Source organism: Alosa pseudoharengus, unplaced genomic scaffold, assembly GCF_046254945.1.
Source record: "Alosa pseudoharengus isolate Yale_2024_CS ecotype anadromous, Long Island Sound unplaced genomic scaffold, YU_APseudo_1.1 YU_APseudo_1.1_scf_8, whole genome shotgun sequence".
Taxonomy (NCBI): domain Eukaryota; kingdom Metazoa; phylum Chordata; class Actinopteri; order Clupeiformes; family Clupeidae; genus Alosa; species Alosa pseudoharengus.
The window spans coordinates 24,681,449-24,697,889 of NW_027468870.1; the positions used below are offsets into that span (position 1 = coordinate 24,681,449).

General features: G+C 43.2%; 1 protein-coding gene across 1 annotated transcript in view; it reads right to left on the reverse strand.

Annotated features, from left to right (window-relative positions):
• The window catches only part of sptbn4a (spectrin, beta, non-erythrocytic 4a), a 36,372-nt gene extending 21,018 nt beyond the window's left edge, over nt 1-15,354 (reverse strand). Inside the window, exon 1 of the mRNA XM_076274933.1 lies at nt 15,202-15,354. Within this exon, the coding sequence (XP_076131048.1) occupies nt 15,202-15,324 (123 nt within the window). The 5' untranslated portion in view covers nt 15,325-15,354. The remainder of the gene's footprint in view (nt 1-15,201) is intronic.
• Between the last annotated feature and the right edge of the window lie 1,087 nt (nt 15,355-16,441).

The window sequence follows — 16,441 nt, forward strand, 5'->3', positions numbered from 1 at the left end:
CACACACACACACACCTGCCAGTCAAACATCCCAGCAACCCCAGGACTAGCCACAGCCTCACCAGACCCAATACTCAGCACTCACGTCACTTCACATGGGATCCTCAAACACTTAATTCATCACACCACAGGCATCAAAGACAAGACTCCCCACCTTTCACACACACACACACACACACACACACACACACACACACACACACACACTCTCACACACACACACACACACACACAGTGTCTGCCACCATCCTTCTAGACTGCACAGGCTGGGAGTGTTTCAACACCAATGAATTGGGCTCTCTGTGTGTGTGTGTGTGTGTGTGAGAGAGAGAGAGAAAGAAAGAGAGAGAGAGAGAAAGGAGAGAACAGATGAGAATTAGATGGGTCCAATTGGAAGTGTGTGTCTGTGTGTGTGTTTCTGTCTTTCTGTCTTCTGTCGTTTTCTGCATATGTGTGTGTGTGTGTTTGTAAAAATGCATGTGTATCTGTACGTGTGTGTGAGAGTGTGTGTATATGTGTGAGTGTGTCTGATGTGCGTTTCATAACGCAGTGCTGCATTTCTCCCTTTGGCACAAGCTCTCTGCCTCCCGACTGCTGCTTGCTCCATCACATACTGCAGAGCCAGCAGAAAAGCACAGAGAGAGGGAGAGAAGAGAGAGAGAGAGACAGAGAGAGGGAGAGAGGAGAGAGAGAGAGACAGAGAGAGGAGAGAGAGATAGAGAGAGGAGAGAGAGATAGAGAGGAGAGAGGGGTGGTTAGGGAGGGAGAGAGGGTGAGAGAGAAAAGGGGCAGGGAGGTAGAGAGAGAGACAGAGAGGAGAGAGAGACAGAAAGAGAGAGAGAGAGAGATAGAGAGAGGTGGTTAGGGAGGGAGAGAGGGTGAGAGAGAAAGGGGGCAGGGAGGTAGAGAGAGAGACAGAGAGGAGAGAGAGACAGAAAGAGAGAGAGAGAGATAGAGAGAAAGGTGGTTATGAAGGGAGAGAGGTGGTTAGGGAGGGAGAGAGGGTGAGAGAGAAAGGGGGCAGGGAAGGAGAGAGAGAGAGAAGGAGTGAGAGAGAGAGAGACTACATGAGGGAGAGGAGGGGAGAGAGACTGAGAGGTTGGGTTGAAACAGAGAGAGGGATAGGGTGATGGAGAAAAGAGAAAGACACAGAGAGCACAAGGACAGGATGTGAGAGAAGAAAACAGTCCCAAACAGAGGGGAGGAGTGTCAGCAGCGAGCCACAGAGAGGAAGAGCGACAGAACAGAGAGAAACAGGAGAAACGGGTGCGGTGAAGAGACAGGAGTGTGTGTGGAGAACAGGATGGGTGTTTGCCAAGAGTTAGGACTGTGGAACTAACATACACACACACACACACACACACAGAGAAACAAACACGCACACGCACACAAAAACTGAAGAGACAGAATTGTTCATAGTGACACAAGATAGATTATAGTAAATACTTACATGCATGCAGCACCCACACACATACATGCACACACACACACATACACATACACACAAACACACACACAAGCACACATGCACCACACACACACACTCACATACACACAATCACATACAGAACCACTGCACTGCCCATGGGTGTATTTGAAATGCTTTCATGCCTTAAAGAATACTGTTCAGATGCTTTTCCTAGTACCAAGGTTCGATTGTGAAAGCCCCCCCCCCCAACCAAAAAAACAAACAAAACAAAGACTTAAAATGATTTAGTAAAGTGGATACACATAAATTAAAACACATATAAACCCAACAGATGATATTTCAGAAAGATATACTGTACAGGTAGTATAAGACACACCCTGTTCTTTCTGTCCTTTCTTATATAATATAAGACATAATCATTCTCTAACCAAATTCAGTTAACCCAAGAATAGTTGCATTGCATTCTGCACTCAAGTAAATGAAGACTGTCTGGTCTGTATTTTGTTAAAACTATTTCCACAAAGCTGCTATCAGGACACATCATAAACCTCAAAAGAGCAAGTGTATCAATCATGATTAAGAAGAACTTTCTGTCTAACTGGACTTTACCAAGTAAAGAGAACACTTGGACAAGAGCCTGGACACTCCGGCAGAATGCAGTAAAACATTCTCTATGTTTGGAAACCTGGATGATTACTGAAATGTTAGTAATCAAACTATCCACCTTCCTATAAGCATCGATAAGTAAAGCAAATTCTCTTTGAATGATGAACACAACAGATATCTTGGAGTAGAGTTAACTAAACCATTTCTGATGTCATCTGAACTTGTGATGACAAATAGCTTCCAATAACTAACACAAACCATTCACTTTGCAATGTACCTGTATTGCAAGTTAGATATGTGTGTGTGTTTGTGTGTGTAGGAGTGTGCGTGTGTGTGTGTGTGTGTGAGAGAGAGAGAGAGAGAGAGAGAGAGAGAGAGAGAGATAGTTTGTGCCATCATATGTTCAATAAGTAGCTATGTATTAACGTTAATGCTTTGGGGAACCTAAAAACTGCTTAGCAATTCATCAGCTTTTAATAGCAGTTTTTAGACAACGACTATGTTATTCCATCCAACAGTTTTTTCATCAATTTTTTTTATTAGAAAGTGCCTAATAAACATTTGTATTTTATCATCACACTAAGTTTTCTTTGTCTGCTGAACATGAGATGAACATTTCAATTAAGTGGAAAAACACATCTGGCAAATGACAAGCTAACACACACACATGTTCCCATTAAAGTGTATTCCAAGGTTCAAAAACAGCTACCTTTACTCTCCTTCAACAAACATTTTACAAACATTTCTCACTCTGGTTAGTTTGAGGATTCATGAGATAGTTCCTTTGCCTGCTCATTATTTCTGTCACTGTAATCAGTACACTCAATGCTTCAATATTGTGCTATATAAATCAGTACCCTACATACCATCTGGTCATTGACCCCCTGTCCCTAAAAGTGACATGTGAAGCCTGAAGTCACTACATGGACCCAAAATTAGCAGGTACATGAAATGGGTCATGGATGGCCCAGCCAAGGGCTTGGTGCCAAACAGAACCTTCACACGAAACTGGGACACATCAAGAGGTCATGTGGCATTTTGCGCCAATGCATACAACACAAATGCAATTGTTCTGTGGTGGTGGATTAAGTAACCATGCATTGGAATTATAAGTGGATTTCTAACGTCACAATATACAGCATAGTATTCAGTTGCTACTTGCTAGATATTAGGCAAAGGGCTTGTGTTTTCTGGTGATCTCTGTTTGCACTTGACAGCACAATGGGGGCCAGATGTATGTACATTTGCGAACGTAGCGTTATCAGTGCCATGTCCAAACCGCAGAACGCAGTGGATCTTCAGTTTACGTGCTATTTTTCAAACCTGTAGCTCATCGGGTAATTACTAGCCTGGGTTTTCCCATGCTGCCTTGCGCACGCGATTTAATTCACGCTGCTAGGCAGCCTGGATACCATGGAGCAAATTTTCGCCTCAGTTAGGGGACCAATCACAGAGCGGAGAGAGGGCAGCAAGACGATGACGACACACCGAACCCGTTATGAGCTACGTACAGACGCATTTGATAGACATTCGTAGTGCCCAATAAACGGCACTGGGCATTCGTAAACCACGTTTCAAATACGAGAAAATGAATGCCTAGTTCCCAGACCCCGTCTCATTTGAGATGAGGGTAGGCTATGACGTTAGCCAGGCTAGGTAATTACCGCCTTTCTCCGCCCTCTATCGCAATTTGCGATCGTTCACAACTGAACGACATACTTCAATCACAAGTGCAATTGAATGAAGTTAAATGATGACAACATTAAAAGGAATCAAACGTTTAGCGATCATGAAATAATGCAATACGACAAGATGTCAACAAGCAAGGAGATAATGAATATTGAGGAGCAGTACTTCTACTCAAACTACTTTTGCACGTAGGCTATGGCCGATTTAATAGTCACATCTAGCAAGTAGAAAAGTTTAAGTTGATGACATGCAAGTAGCCTAAGACATTCGAAAGGCCAGCGAAAGTTAAGGTTGCTTTCAACATAGTAGCCTACAAAGAAGCAAAACTGGTGCTATGAATAGCAGTTCTGTTGTCTTTGAACGTTTCTCTTACTGATGCATTTAACTGCAATTTTGCAATTTGGATTAACACCTGCTTTTACCAGGTGGAAATATTTCACCGCAAAACAGAGGTGCGCTTTCATGCGCAGTTTTCGTACATACTGGTGAATACCTAATTAGGCGCATTTTATGCTTCGCCTCCCATTTTTTTTTTCATGAAACTCCCACTTTCCCCTGACCCTCCTATGAATGCATATACATGACACGGAAAAACGCTATTTGCCATTCTCAGCTCCTGCAACAGGCAGTCTGCGCTTTTACTGGCCTGCGGTGTAAGTGTGGCCTGTTAGTACATGTCACGCCCTGTTTTTACGCGTACGTTGCGAAAAAAGTACGCCTCAAGTGGGCGCAAAAGCATTAGTACATCTGGCCCTGGGTGTTAGATGAGAGTTTTATGTTTGTGGTTGTGTTCTGAGGATGGAACCATAAACCCTGCCACTTAGTATGATAATAAAAGGATTATTCTAATTTATATCTGGCAGTGTAGACATATTTAGTGTCATTCCTTGATATATTTACATGAAGTTTGCCTGTTGCCTTTGTTGTTCATTTGTGGAATATTTGCTGTAATCTGTAATTTGCTCTTCCTGCTCTATGGTGTTCACTCTTATCAACACATGCAAGACAGTACAACACATAATGATTGTCAAGAGACTCCCAGCAGAGTTCTGAATTGTGTTTTTAAGTGTTGTTAAATGGGAAGAGAGATGGATGTACTGACAGAGATATAGCCTACTGCATAGCAAATTCAGTCACATTAAATTCAACATAGTACTACAGTAGGCTAAATATATAAATTAATCAATAAACATACTTCCATATCCAAAAAACAGACAGCTACATGATCTATATGAAGTAATAGCCAAAATTACTTAATATACTTCACTTGATATACTTAATATATAACTTAATATATAATGAATCAGTCAAAAACTGGTGAATCTTACAGATCATTCTTGACACATCTGAATGGTGAATATAATATATTTACTACATGTGTTAGTGTACACAGTACACATGTACAGAATATAAATATAACCACATAATGTATTTTTAATCTTTAATCCAAACTGTCTGAATCTAAGTATGTGTGGTCTGTAGGCCTTGCATATGTCAACACAACAGTGTAAACATGTGCTAGATGGCTTCTAAGAATGGAACTGTCCCTCCTCTCACACGGTTGATAAGCAAGGTCAGACTGAAAGGACATGGCCGTGGTCTCTGATTGGCCAAGCTGCCCTGTCAGTCACTGCAGTGGCTGCTAGTCCCGCTCCCTGTGCTGAGTAAGGACAGCCGTGGTTGAAAGGCGAGGTGGGAGGAGGGGGCGGAGGAAGGGAGGTCAGGAACCCTTCCAAAAGGACACAGAGTTCTCCAATCACAACGGGACGCAGTGTCATCGTTTCTATGGTCTCTCAGGTAACGGGCCTCATTAAATTGCGTTTCCGTGGATACCTGCCTCTCTGCCTGGTGTGTGTCTGTGAATCTGTGTGCGTGTGTGCATATGTGTGTGTGTGTGTGTGTGTGTGTGTGTGTGTGTGTGTGTATGTAACACTGTAAGGGCTCTAGAGACACCCAGCCCTTGAGAAGCACTAGAGTCAGCCCTGAAGAACCACTGGTGGCCATCATTTCTCCATTGCAATTATCCACACAATAGCAGCCCGGTTCTATAGTAAACTGAAGATAAGGTATGGCAATGAGCTAATTCACCGAATGCAGCTTGAGGATGATGCACCTCTCTCCAAGCTCCCTTCTGCCTTAAGGACACCTTGAGCTCTGGAGGGGAGAGAAGGGGAGCTACATGTACACTATAATCGGAGCCTTAAAGGGGCAGTGAGGGATTTTAACTCAATTGAGAGAGCTCACTAGCTAACCTAGTAGGGTAACAAACAGCCAAATGACTTCCAACAACAGCATTTTTACTCAAAGACTGTTCTTAGGTTTTCCCCACAAAATTAGTGGATTAGTGGGAATGTAGCATCATTTGACCAAGCTCCATCAAAATGAACGAGCTAACTGTAAAATCATCCCTTAAAACGTATGATATCTTTAAGCAGACAATGATTTATTATATATGTAGAGCTCTAAGCTGGGGCCACCTCACAGCTGGAAACGTCACAGCTTGTGAAGGAAGCCTCCCTGATCACAATTTATATCACGTCTGTGCTGCTTCTGTTACAGCATGTAAACTAACTCTGATATACTTGCTAAGTATACTTGCTTAGTTACAGATGGGTTGGAGCGCTATAGGTCATGTAAACACAAACGAGTGTCAACATTTGGCTCAATGCACACATCAGGGTTAGGGTGCCTGTGCATAATTGGTACATGTGTTTTCACATTATAGTATATTTGCAGCAGTGGCTGGTGCTTTTAATTACATCAGATATCAAGCTTTTTGAGAGTTTTTAAACAGCATGAATTCATAAAGCACTCTTACTCCACATCAACCAAATTAGCATGATGAAAGAAAACTTCACGTAGCTTGCTAGTTAGCTATAAATGTTAATTTAAATATACAAGCAAGAGTGGGCTCCCCCCTTTTAGTCTTTCCCCTGGACTGACAGCATGTTTGCAGCCAGCATCAAGCAACTGTGCCTTCCCTAGAGTCTGTTTACACCAATACATTACATTAATACCAAATCAATAGCTAACCAGAACCCAAGGTGGCTCTGCAGGGAGGGAGGAAGGTGGAGAGGACATTCATTGTAGCCCTCCAGCACTGAGGATAGCATTTGAATATTGAAATGAAAGGAGTTATACCATAACAAGAGCTCCAAACTCCAGAACAGGAAAATAAGACAGGGTTAGTGGAACTTATAGTGTTGATATATAAAAATATGTTGGCCCCTCTTCATGTAATAAATGTCTGGGTACAATGTAGTTTTGTTTTATGGTTAGCTGAAGGAAAATATTTGTGCTTTTGTATACTGTGTTAGTTTTGGGGTTAACAACAATAACTGTATAAAGTGTACTTATTTGGGAGATCTACAGTGTGATTTGTTTACTCTTGTGTAAGTACTAGAATACTTAGTATAAAGAGGGACCAAGGTACCTTACATGATTCTTTATTCCTAAAATAGTTCAAAACCTTGACACCCATATATTTTGGCTTTGTAGATTACACCAAATATGGTAATTCTTAATTGGGCATTATTTTGACAGGTAATATGTCTATCAGCTGCAGTGTTGCTGTATTTTCAGTGAATTAAATATTTAGGGGAATGGAACAAGATGGAGGATGAACTGGCTGACAGACCTCTGATTCTCTGGCATCTCACTGCTCTGTCAGTGACAACCACTGTGATAGGCTCTTGAGACTTTCACCTCTGCTTAGGGAAGAGATTACAACGAAGCACAGCAGAGCACAGGTCCTGTGCCGCAACCTTTTAATGCATCAGAAACATATTATGTGTTTCTATTTTCTTTATACTGGAACTTGGAAGAGCTAACTTTCGAGATCAAAATAATGGGAGAACTCAAACTTTATATTAAGTGTCATAATTCCGGTATTTACAACTGTAAATATATCACACTGTAGACCTCTCATGTAAGGCCTAGAAACCAGTACATCAGTAATAAAAGTCCACTGGTTCTACAGAGCAATCTATAATAGGGGCTATACCTGTGCAGTAAAAGATCACCATTTCTATCTGGACCACAACCAGGGAACCTTTTCCTTTTTTTGAGCAGCTTTGTCCTAAGATGGCTCTCCACTAGTTCTAGAACCATGGGTCATAAAACATCTACTGATTGTGCTCTGCTCGGGGCAGTAGATCACTGGGGCCATAACTCAGTATTTTTAGGAGCTGATAGGGGGTCAGTTGCAGGAGGATAATTCTAGAAACATTGAGGTCAAGGGTCAAGTTTCATGCTGAGCAGAGACTGAACAGTGAGGCTGAATGGGTGAGGCATCACCCAACTCACATCTAGTATGTGTTATAAACTATCTCAAAATAACAGGAAATGAGGACAGGAGAAACGATCTCTGGAGAATGTACTGGACTGTCATCCTTTGTTTATGAACATGCCTATTGGAGTGAATTTCCAAATGAGTTGGCTGCGGAGATCTATTTTTGTTCTTTGTTCAAAGATTGGCCATTTCTGTGAAATCAATACTTCCTGTCACTTTTGATTGATATGACTACAAAAACATTTGTCTTGCAAAGCTATGTGCTGTACTGTACATACTGTAAGTAAGTAAGTAAGTAAGTAAGTATATACTCTTTTGATCCCGTGAGGGAAATTTGGTGGTGAAAGACACTCAGCACACAGTAAACACACAGTGAGGTGAAGCACACACTAATCCCGGCGCAGTGAGCTGCCTGCAAAAACAGTGGTGCTCGGGGAGCAGTGAGGGGTTAGGTGCCTTGCTTAAGGCGTAGGGGTTCGAACCGGCAACCCTCCGGTTACAAGTCCTAAGCGCTAACCAGTAGGCCACAGCTGCCCCAAAAAAAATAAATAAAAAAAAATCCAAATTCCAGGCCACTTCTACATACATTGTAGGGAGTAACATTGTGTTAGATCCGTTTATGGGGTGGCCACAGAGATGAGCTTTCACATTTCAGTTTCCCAAATAGGATCCAGATTATCCATTCATATTTAATAGTCTGCTTTCAATTTAGTTCAATTTAGTTTAATTTCTATTTCATTTATTTTCTTTATATGCCATTGACCTATTATAGGCTTTCCACTTCCCATGCATACTGTACCAACACCTATCCCAGTATACATGGAAATCCCAATCCCAAAAACCCAGCACATTAGTGGACAATGACAGTTGGCCAGCAGTTCCACTCTCATGGACTCCCATGATACTCAGACGATTGTGGAGTGTATCTGGCCCAAATCTCACCCCAGAACCAGTTGCATTCCATTGTATCAACTTCCATCAGGGTTCCCTACTCCAACGCCACATCTATCAGCCCATGAAGTCACAAGGGTGTGTATTGACATAGTCCGCACAAAGAAGGGACAAGATTCCGCTCATAAAAAAGTGATACCTTGGATAGTGCAGATTCAAGGCCTAATTTCATAGTGCAAGACATCCCACAAACAGCCTTCACACAGCAGTTACTGTGCAGTGAGAATGGGTGGTGATACCTGTATTTACTAATTTCACTGATGCATTCACACATCAAGCATAAATGGGTTGAGTGATTAGTTGGATAATATTGATATGAAGTCATTCTTTATTAGTCAGTCACAATCATTTAACCAACAACAAGAAGTGGCCTGGAATTTGGAATTTGGTGGATAGACTATCACCATCTGTTTTATATGTGTCATATAAGCTATGTGATGCCTACATTTTTTTCGGGATGAATCTATCTATCTATCTATCTATCTATCTATCTATCTATCTATCTATCGACCTATCTAGACGTTTTGCAGAAAAGGTGTTGGTATGAAGGAAGTAATTTCTCCATGGAAATGTTACGTCCCTGCATGGACACACCCATGTTTGTGCTTAGGATCCTGCTCATGCTACCAAATGGTCAATTAGTTAAATTAACCTCAGGCAGGACTTTGCATATTTCCCACTGCATTGTCCATCAATGAAATCATGGACCATTGTCTTGATTGTGCTTGTGCCCTGTGTCATTACAGCTAGTCCTGCTCTCAGACAGTTCAATCTTGGAAAAGGGTGTATAACTTGCTGCAGCATTTGAAAGACTAAAGATTTGTCTCTGCAAAAAGATAAAAAAAAGAATAAACAAGATTCTAGAAGGTTCTGTTACTGTCAGATGTACTGAAGCCCTGCACTGCAAGGAACCCATATAAGGCTGGAAGGACTGCTTTTTGTTCAGATAGCATGGAGGAAACATTTGATGTAGAACCTTCAAGTTTTTAAATAATCCATTAAGGTCCCTGTTTCCAAGAGTGTAACAAGTACAAGCAGAGTCACTGAAAGCAAACGTTCCTTCTAGGCAATACACACAAAGAGCGGTTAAAGGCTGCACTGCTGGGTTTCAAATATGTATCCGATGGCCTGACATGGGTAACGGGTCCAGTGAAAAAGGACTTACAGGGTTTATTTTCACCGTATACACAATAACCATATTATTCATTTCACATGAAGCCTAAAGTCTCACTTTGGCATGAATATAGTTTGCATTTTACCAGTATCAACAAAAGGCATAAGCCTGTAGAGGTCCAAACAAATCCTATCCCAACCTGACACCCCAAACATAAATATGACAACAGCCATGAAAAGTAAAATACTTCACTTAGATATTCTGGTGTCAATAACCATAGCATTCAGCATTCAGTGATCCACCAGTGATACTCATTGTAATGATGGCAGACATGTTAGCTAAGATTAAGGCTGAGTATGAGAGATTATACTCCTCCTGACTTAACTAATGATAGTGACTTTGCTGGTGTTTCACTGAACACTGTATGGTATTAGCTATTCTTACTAACTTCTATGAGACTGAGAATGTTTGATGCACAAATTAACTGGCCATCTCTCCCTGTCTCCATGGAAATATGGGTGTTCTGTTGGCTGTGTCATGAAAAGTTCAACAGATCGTGATGGCTGCAAGACTGTTTAATCAGTTAAGTGAAGGAGGCATTACAGAGTTCATGTCTAAAACTGGGGTAAGACTACAGGACTTTACAATCATAGCAGATTTTAAAAGGAAGGGTGTAACACACTTCCAGACTGATTTGTGTCCGATTCTCTCCTAACTCAAGCATTCAATCATAGATTAAGGACATGGCCATTGGAAGTCAGAGCTGAAGGTTTCTAATATGTTCATTTCTGTACTGGAATATACCCTACTTAGAACATACGATACTTGGTGACATCTTGATGAAATAGCTGCATTTTCTGAGCCAACGGTCAGCTTTGTCTTATTGTGATTTGCACATTTTGTGGAAACCACCACTAGACGGATGTTGTAATACCCTGTCTAAATCAACAGAAATAAAAACCAGACAGCATGGAGCAACTGTTATTTTTGTCGCTAGAAATGTGTAAATTTTTGATGGACAATGTAAAATTTGTAATGATTGTTGATATAGTCAGTGATATCTTACGGTAGGACTGTCGGTTTGGACAGTTTAATAATTTGGTGTTACACACAGTCACAAAAAACACAGTACATAGGGTACATACACCATACACAAAAACACACAGACAGTGTCAGTCCAACACACACACACACACACACACACAGGGATCACCAGCCCATGTGTATTTGTGTGCAGTCCAGCACATCCACCAAGGGTTGTAGCTGCTGAATTTGGAACAAATCTGGCATCAATGTGGCATGGATCCGCATTTCAGTCAGTGATGTTTCACTTTAGTCAGTCCAGCATAGAGAAAAGCTCTCTGTTGGACAGATCAGGCCTTCGCATGGTGGAGCAGGCCAGCATCCGATCAGAGGCAGATGAGTCTGACAATCAGCTGCTTTAAAGGTCCTTGAGTATAATTTCAATTGTAGAATTCATAGACATTTTCAGACATGTTTTTTCCACCTGTCCATCCAATGTGTGCACTCAGTCAATGCACTTTTTGCTGTTATACTATTCCAGCCAATCAACAATGTTGCTTCTGGGGAACAAAATGGAGGATTATGTATGGATCTGCATCTCTATGGCCAGACTGCACTGACACTGAAACAGTACTCACTGGAGTGTAAATACAGGTCATTTGCTCTGAGTAGCTGAGCATGATGGTTGCAGCATAGTCATCTGGTCTTCCTGTTCTTCTAATTTGGGGGACACAGATGTCTACTGTATGTGGATGGGCGTGAAAGTTGCACTCTGACTATTACTGCCAAGCCAACAGGCTCTAGTGTCACCCCACACAAAATAATAATATATTTTATATTTACAGGATGATTTCAGCAATTTGCAACAGACATATTATTATCCAGCTAATCGATGATAATTGAAGGTGCCACTGTATGTTTATAGCTATAACAAATGGCAATAGGCGTAATACGTGATGACAAGAGAAAAAGCATTCCGTTGAACTGCTCAATACTGTATTTTAACGCAGGAGAGCACCCTGCATGTCTTTTCTCAAACAACCCTTATAAATGATGCACAACAGATAAAGAGGGATGGTAAATAACAAGGCAGGGTGGCGTGCCAACAGCGACCTGGCCACTGACGGCCTGCTGACAGATAAAATCTAATTTTGTGTATGCTCAGCAACAGAGATCAACAGTCCCCGGCCAGAGCCAGCAAAGGGAGATACCAGCTAAAGCAAGCACAACTGTCAAGTCACAGCTACTCTCCAGGGCTGTGTTTCCCCAAAGCATCCCTGTGCTAGAGCCAGCGTAAATAAGAGACAGTGTTCAAAATGGTAGTAGTTTCTCTATCATTTAACAGCAGCAAACCCAATAATGTTTTTTAGCAACACAGCCAAGACTAGAATACTAGCAATAACATGATGACACTGACAGACATTAGGTAACAAAGATGAGCTCTCTTAAACATCAGCCATGTTTGACACAGAATATTACGTAATTAATATTATTATTAATGCTGTTATTACGTAAACATTCACTTAAACATTCTGACACACCACTGATACCTCAGATTATGGCATCTTAATTGGAATCAAATATTTAGTCTTTTCTGTGCTTTTCAGTGCTTTTGTGAATGTTTATGTAAAGCACTAATAATTACTATCTCAAAATTGATGCACTTTAGGCCTTTGGCCTGCTTTTGCATTACAATAAAAAATAATCCAGTTGTGCAGCTCTCTGTTTTAATGTTTTGTGTATTTCGAAAACTAATATCAAAGTAGTTATTCTGAAGGTTGAACTACTGTATTTCTGTGGGCAAGTCTCCCAAGCCTGAGCCAAATATACAGTGGATGTAATGTAACCATATCATAATCATGGAGAGAGCATACAAAACAGTGGATACAGTGAAGAAGATGAAGATGGCTGAGAAAATGCTTATCGTCCAAAACTGTCACCTATCAGATTACTTTGGACAAGGACCACTGCTGAGTGTATCTGACAAACATGACGTTTCATCTTGTAGGATATGATGTGGTTATGTATAAATTGTAGGTGGATTCACCTGACAGGGTCAATCATTTAAAGACAGGTGATTATTACTTGTCATCAGTCAAGTTCAGTCCATGTTAATTATAAACATATTACTATAATACTATAGGCAACAATCATCATATGGTAACATAATGATTTTGTGTGCCTGAATGTAATATAACCACTAGAAATATGAAAATGGCTCTCTGATGGAATGCCACCACATCAGTGGATATGATCAAATGTTCTGCAATTGTATGTGACTGTTCTGTAACTAAATGAAATAACACTGTATATCCACATCCGTTTTAAGTGGAAGACTTAAGTTATTTTACTAAATAGCTTTGTTTGACTATAAGTGAGTGGCCTGAACATTTGTCACAGCTGATACACAGTCCCCTGCCAGTTAGCCATGGCCAAATGCCACATATTTCTACAAACATCTGTCTCAGCTATTAAACTGTACCAGTATGACAACATGAGGAGAGCAAGAGTCACTAGCATGTGAGCATACGATGATGCTGTCTGGCTGCATCGACTGAATAGAACACTAACAGTGATGCACCAAATAGGCTACTGTTCGAACAGAGACTCCCCTCGCCTAAAACACTCTGCTATTAAATAATCATGACACACCGAGACAGATTCGCACACACACACAGAGTATTTAAACCCATCCACCCTCTAACACCTCGCCAGAATCTTGGTGTGTCTGTAGGGGAAACCCGGTGTTATCTGGGCCTGTGTGTGTGAACAGACTGATGAAATATCTGCAGTAAGCTGCCATATTGCTCTCCCAGTTAGCTTCTGAGAGCGTCCTCCCCCCCCCCCCCCTCCTCCTCCTCCTTCTCCTCCACCACCACCACCACATCGCGCGAATCACACAGTCCCTGCACGCATGATGCTGCACCGTGATCACATTACAGAGGGAGAGAGCGGACGGAGGGTCCTGGGGGCTGGGACTCGGGCAAGAGGCAGCGTCCGTCGTGCGCTAGCGCAGTGCACAAGGAGGCTAGGCTAACAACACAGCACCAAGCGTCACGGCTCTGAGCAGCGAGCAGCACACAGACACACACACACAAATACACACTCACACACTGCAGGTTTAGCCGTCTGTCTTATCGAGGGAAAAAATACTGTCACCGGCAATTCTGAAGCATGACTGCACCACACACTGCTGAGAGTGCACGCGCGCACACACACACACACATACACACACACATGTACCAGCAGACACACACCAGCACATAGACACACACCTGCACATACACAGCACACATGTGCACAAAACCACTCACACACACGATATTCCAAATCAGATTGATGTTCTGTCATTTTTTCCATTTTGCCGGTTGTGCTGCAGATAATCTGCTCCCACCAACCAAAGACTGCATACGGTCAGTCTAGGAGTTTCTATAGTGTGAGAGTATGATAAGAACCAAGGGCGATGGTGTCACATAGATGGGGAAAAAACAGCAAGTGTTTCCAAAAACACAGCAACCCATCTGCCGTGAGCTACACAAGACCATTTCAATGGTAGAAACAAACATCCATGGACGACCAGCTTTCTCATTTGTGGAGAACTCAGCAAACCCAGCTCTTGCCAAAACTCATCATGCTGGAAAAGGGGAAAAGACTCCATATATTCGTCACTACAAGTAGGACACCACCATGTCAAAATGATATGAAGTCTGTGATAACAAACAGTCACCTCATCCATCACCTCTCTGCCTAACCTTATCCTCTTGGGTCTCTCCATCCGTGTGGGTCATGATCAAGTCCCTTTCTCCTACAAAGCCAACAGAACAGCTGGAGCAATGTCACCTCCAAGAGGGGTAAGGGTGTTAGAATCCCAAACCACCCATCACCCATCTGGGGTGTCCTTCCACCTCTAGGTCTTGTTTACCTGGTTCACCAACATCACCTTGTTGCCCCTCTTGCCCTTCCCCTTGTACCCCAGGTCTCCCCTCCACCTGACCCCTATGTCATGCTGTACCCCTGTCCACTACTGTCCCGCTATGCCATCAGCAACCAGCGCCCCCCTCCCCTCCCCCCGCATGCCCCACAGAGCGGTTGAGTCACCTGCTCGATCTTGGCCAGCCACTCTTTGTTGCGCGCCAGCTCGGCCATGAAGGCCTGGTGCTTCATCCACTTGCGGTGCAGCTTCTGGGCCTCGTCTCGCGCGCCGTCCCGCGCCATGAGCATGGTCTCGCTCCTGCCGTGGCTCCTTCCCACCAGACCCCAACCTGAGGTGCCCCTGCGGCCCTCCTGTCTTCCTCTCCTCTCCTCCTCTCCTCCTCCTCCTCCTCCTCCTCCTCTCCTCCTCCTCGCCTCCTCCTCCGCCGCCGCCGCCGCCTCCTCCTTCTGGCGCTCACGCTCTCCGCTCTGCACCGCTCCGCTACGGGTGGGAGAGAGACACAAACAGAATGATCAGAGGTGGAGGCAGAATAAGGATGGTCGGCCCACGTCCATCTCGCAAGCCAAGTCGCCCACCCACCCACCCACCTCCGTCGAATTCCTCATCGTGTCACCCTTGCAATCCTACCTGTCTGCGTGCATCTATTTTCGTATGTAAACACACTTCACTTGCAAACACGTTCACACACAGACACACACACACATCTATTTAAGAATACCCATAAACACAAATACCACACGATCCTCCTCCTCACCTTCGGCACATAGATATACAGTTCAAACTCATCGTGCACGCACACATACACACCTATCAACTCCCTCTCTCTCTCACACCCGCACAAATACTGAGATGTAAAAAATCTAGAAATCCATCCCCCTCCCTCCCCACCTCCCAAATCAGAAAGGCACCTCAGCAGTGGGGGCAGTTCAGGGGCTTGGGCACCCCAGGGTCCTCATGTCCTCCTGGTTGCAGGCTGGGCCCCTGCAGTCCAGGGTGCTGCAGTATCGGCACGGCGACCGTCCCCACGAAAACAACCCAATGCAGCGAGATAGAGAGGCAGATCGGTGGGCAGAGAAGGGAAGAGGGATGGAGGGAGGGAGAGATAAAGGGTGGAGGGTGGATGGAAGGAAAGAGAGAATTTAAAAGTAATGATAATGGAGGGAGGGGGGGATCACAATGACAAAGAGGTAGCCGAAGGTAAGAGTCAGCTCTAAAACAGCATCCACAAGGCGTATCTCAGTAGCCGCCGCACAAGTCGGGTTAGTTGTCCATCCTCTCCCCCGGGTTAGAGAAATCCAAGCTGGAGCCTCCGGAGGAGGAAAGGACCGAGAGGAGGCAAGGAAGGAAAGATGGATGGATGGAAGGCAGGAAGGGTAGCTGAAAAAACCTCTGTGTGTGTGTGTG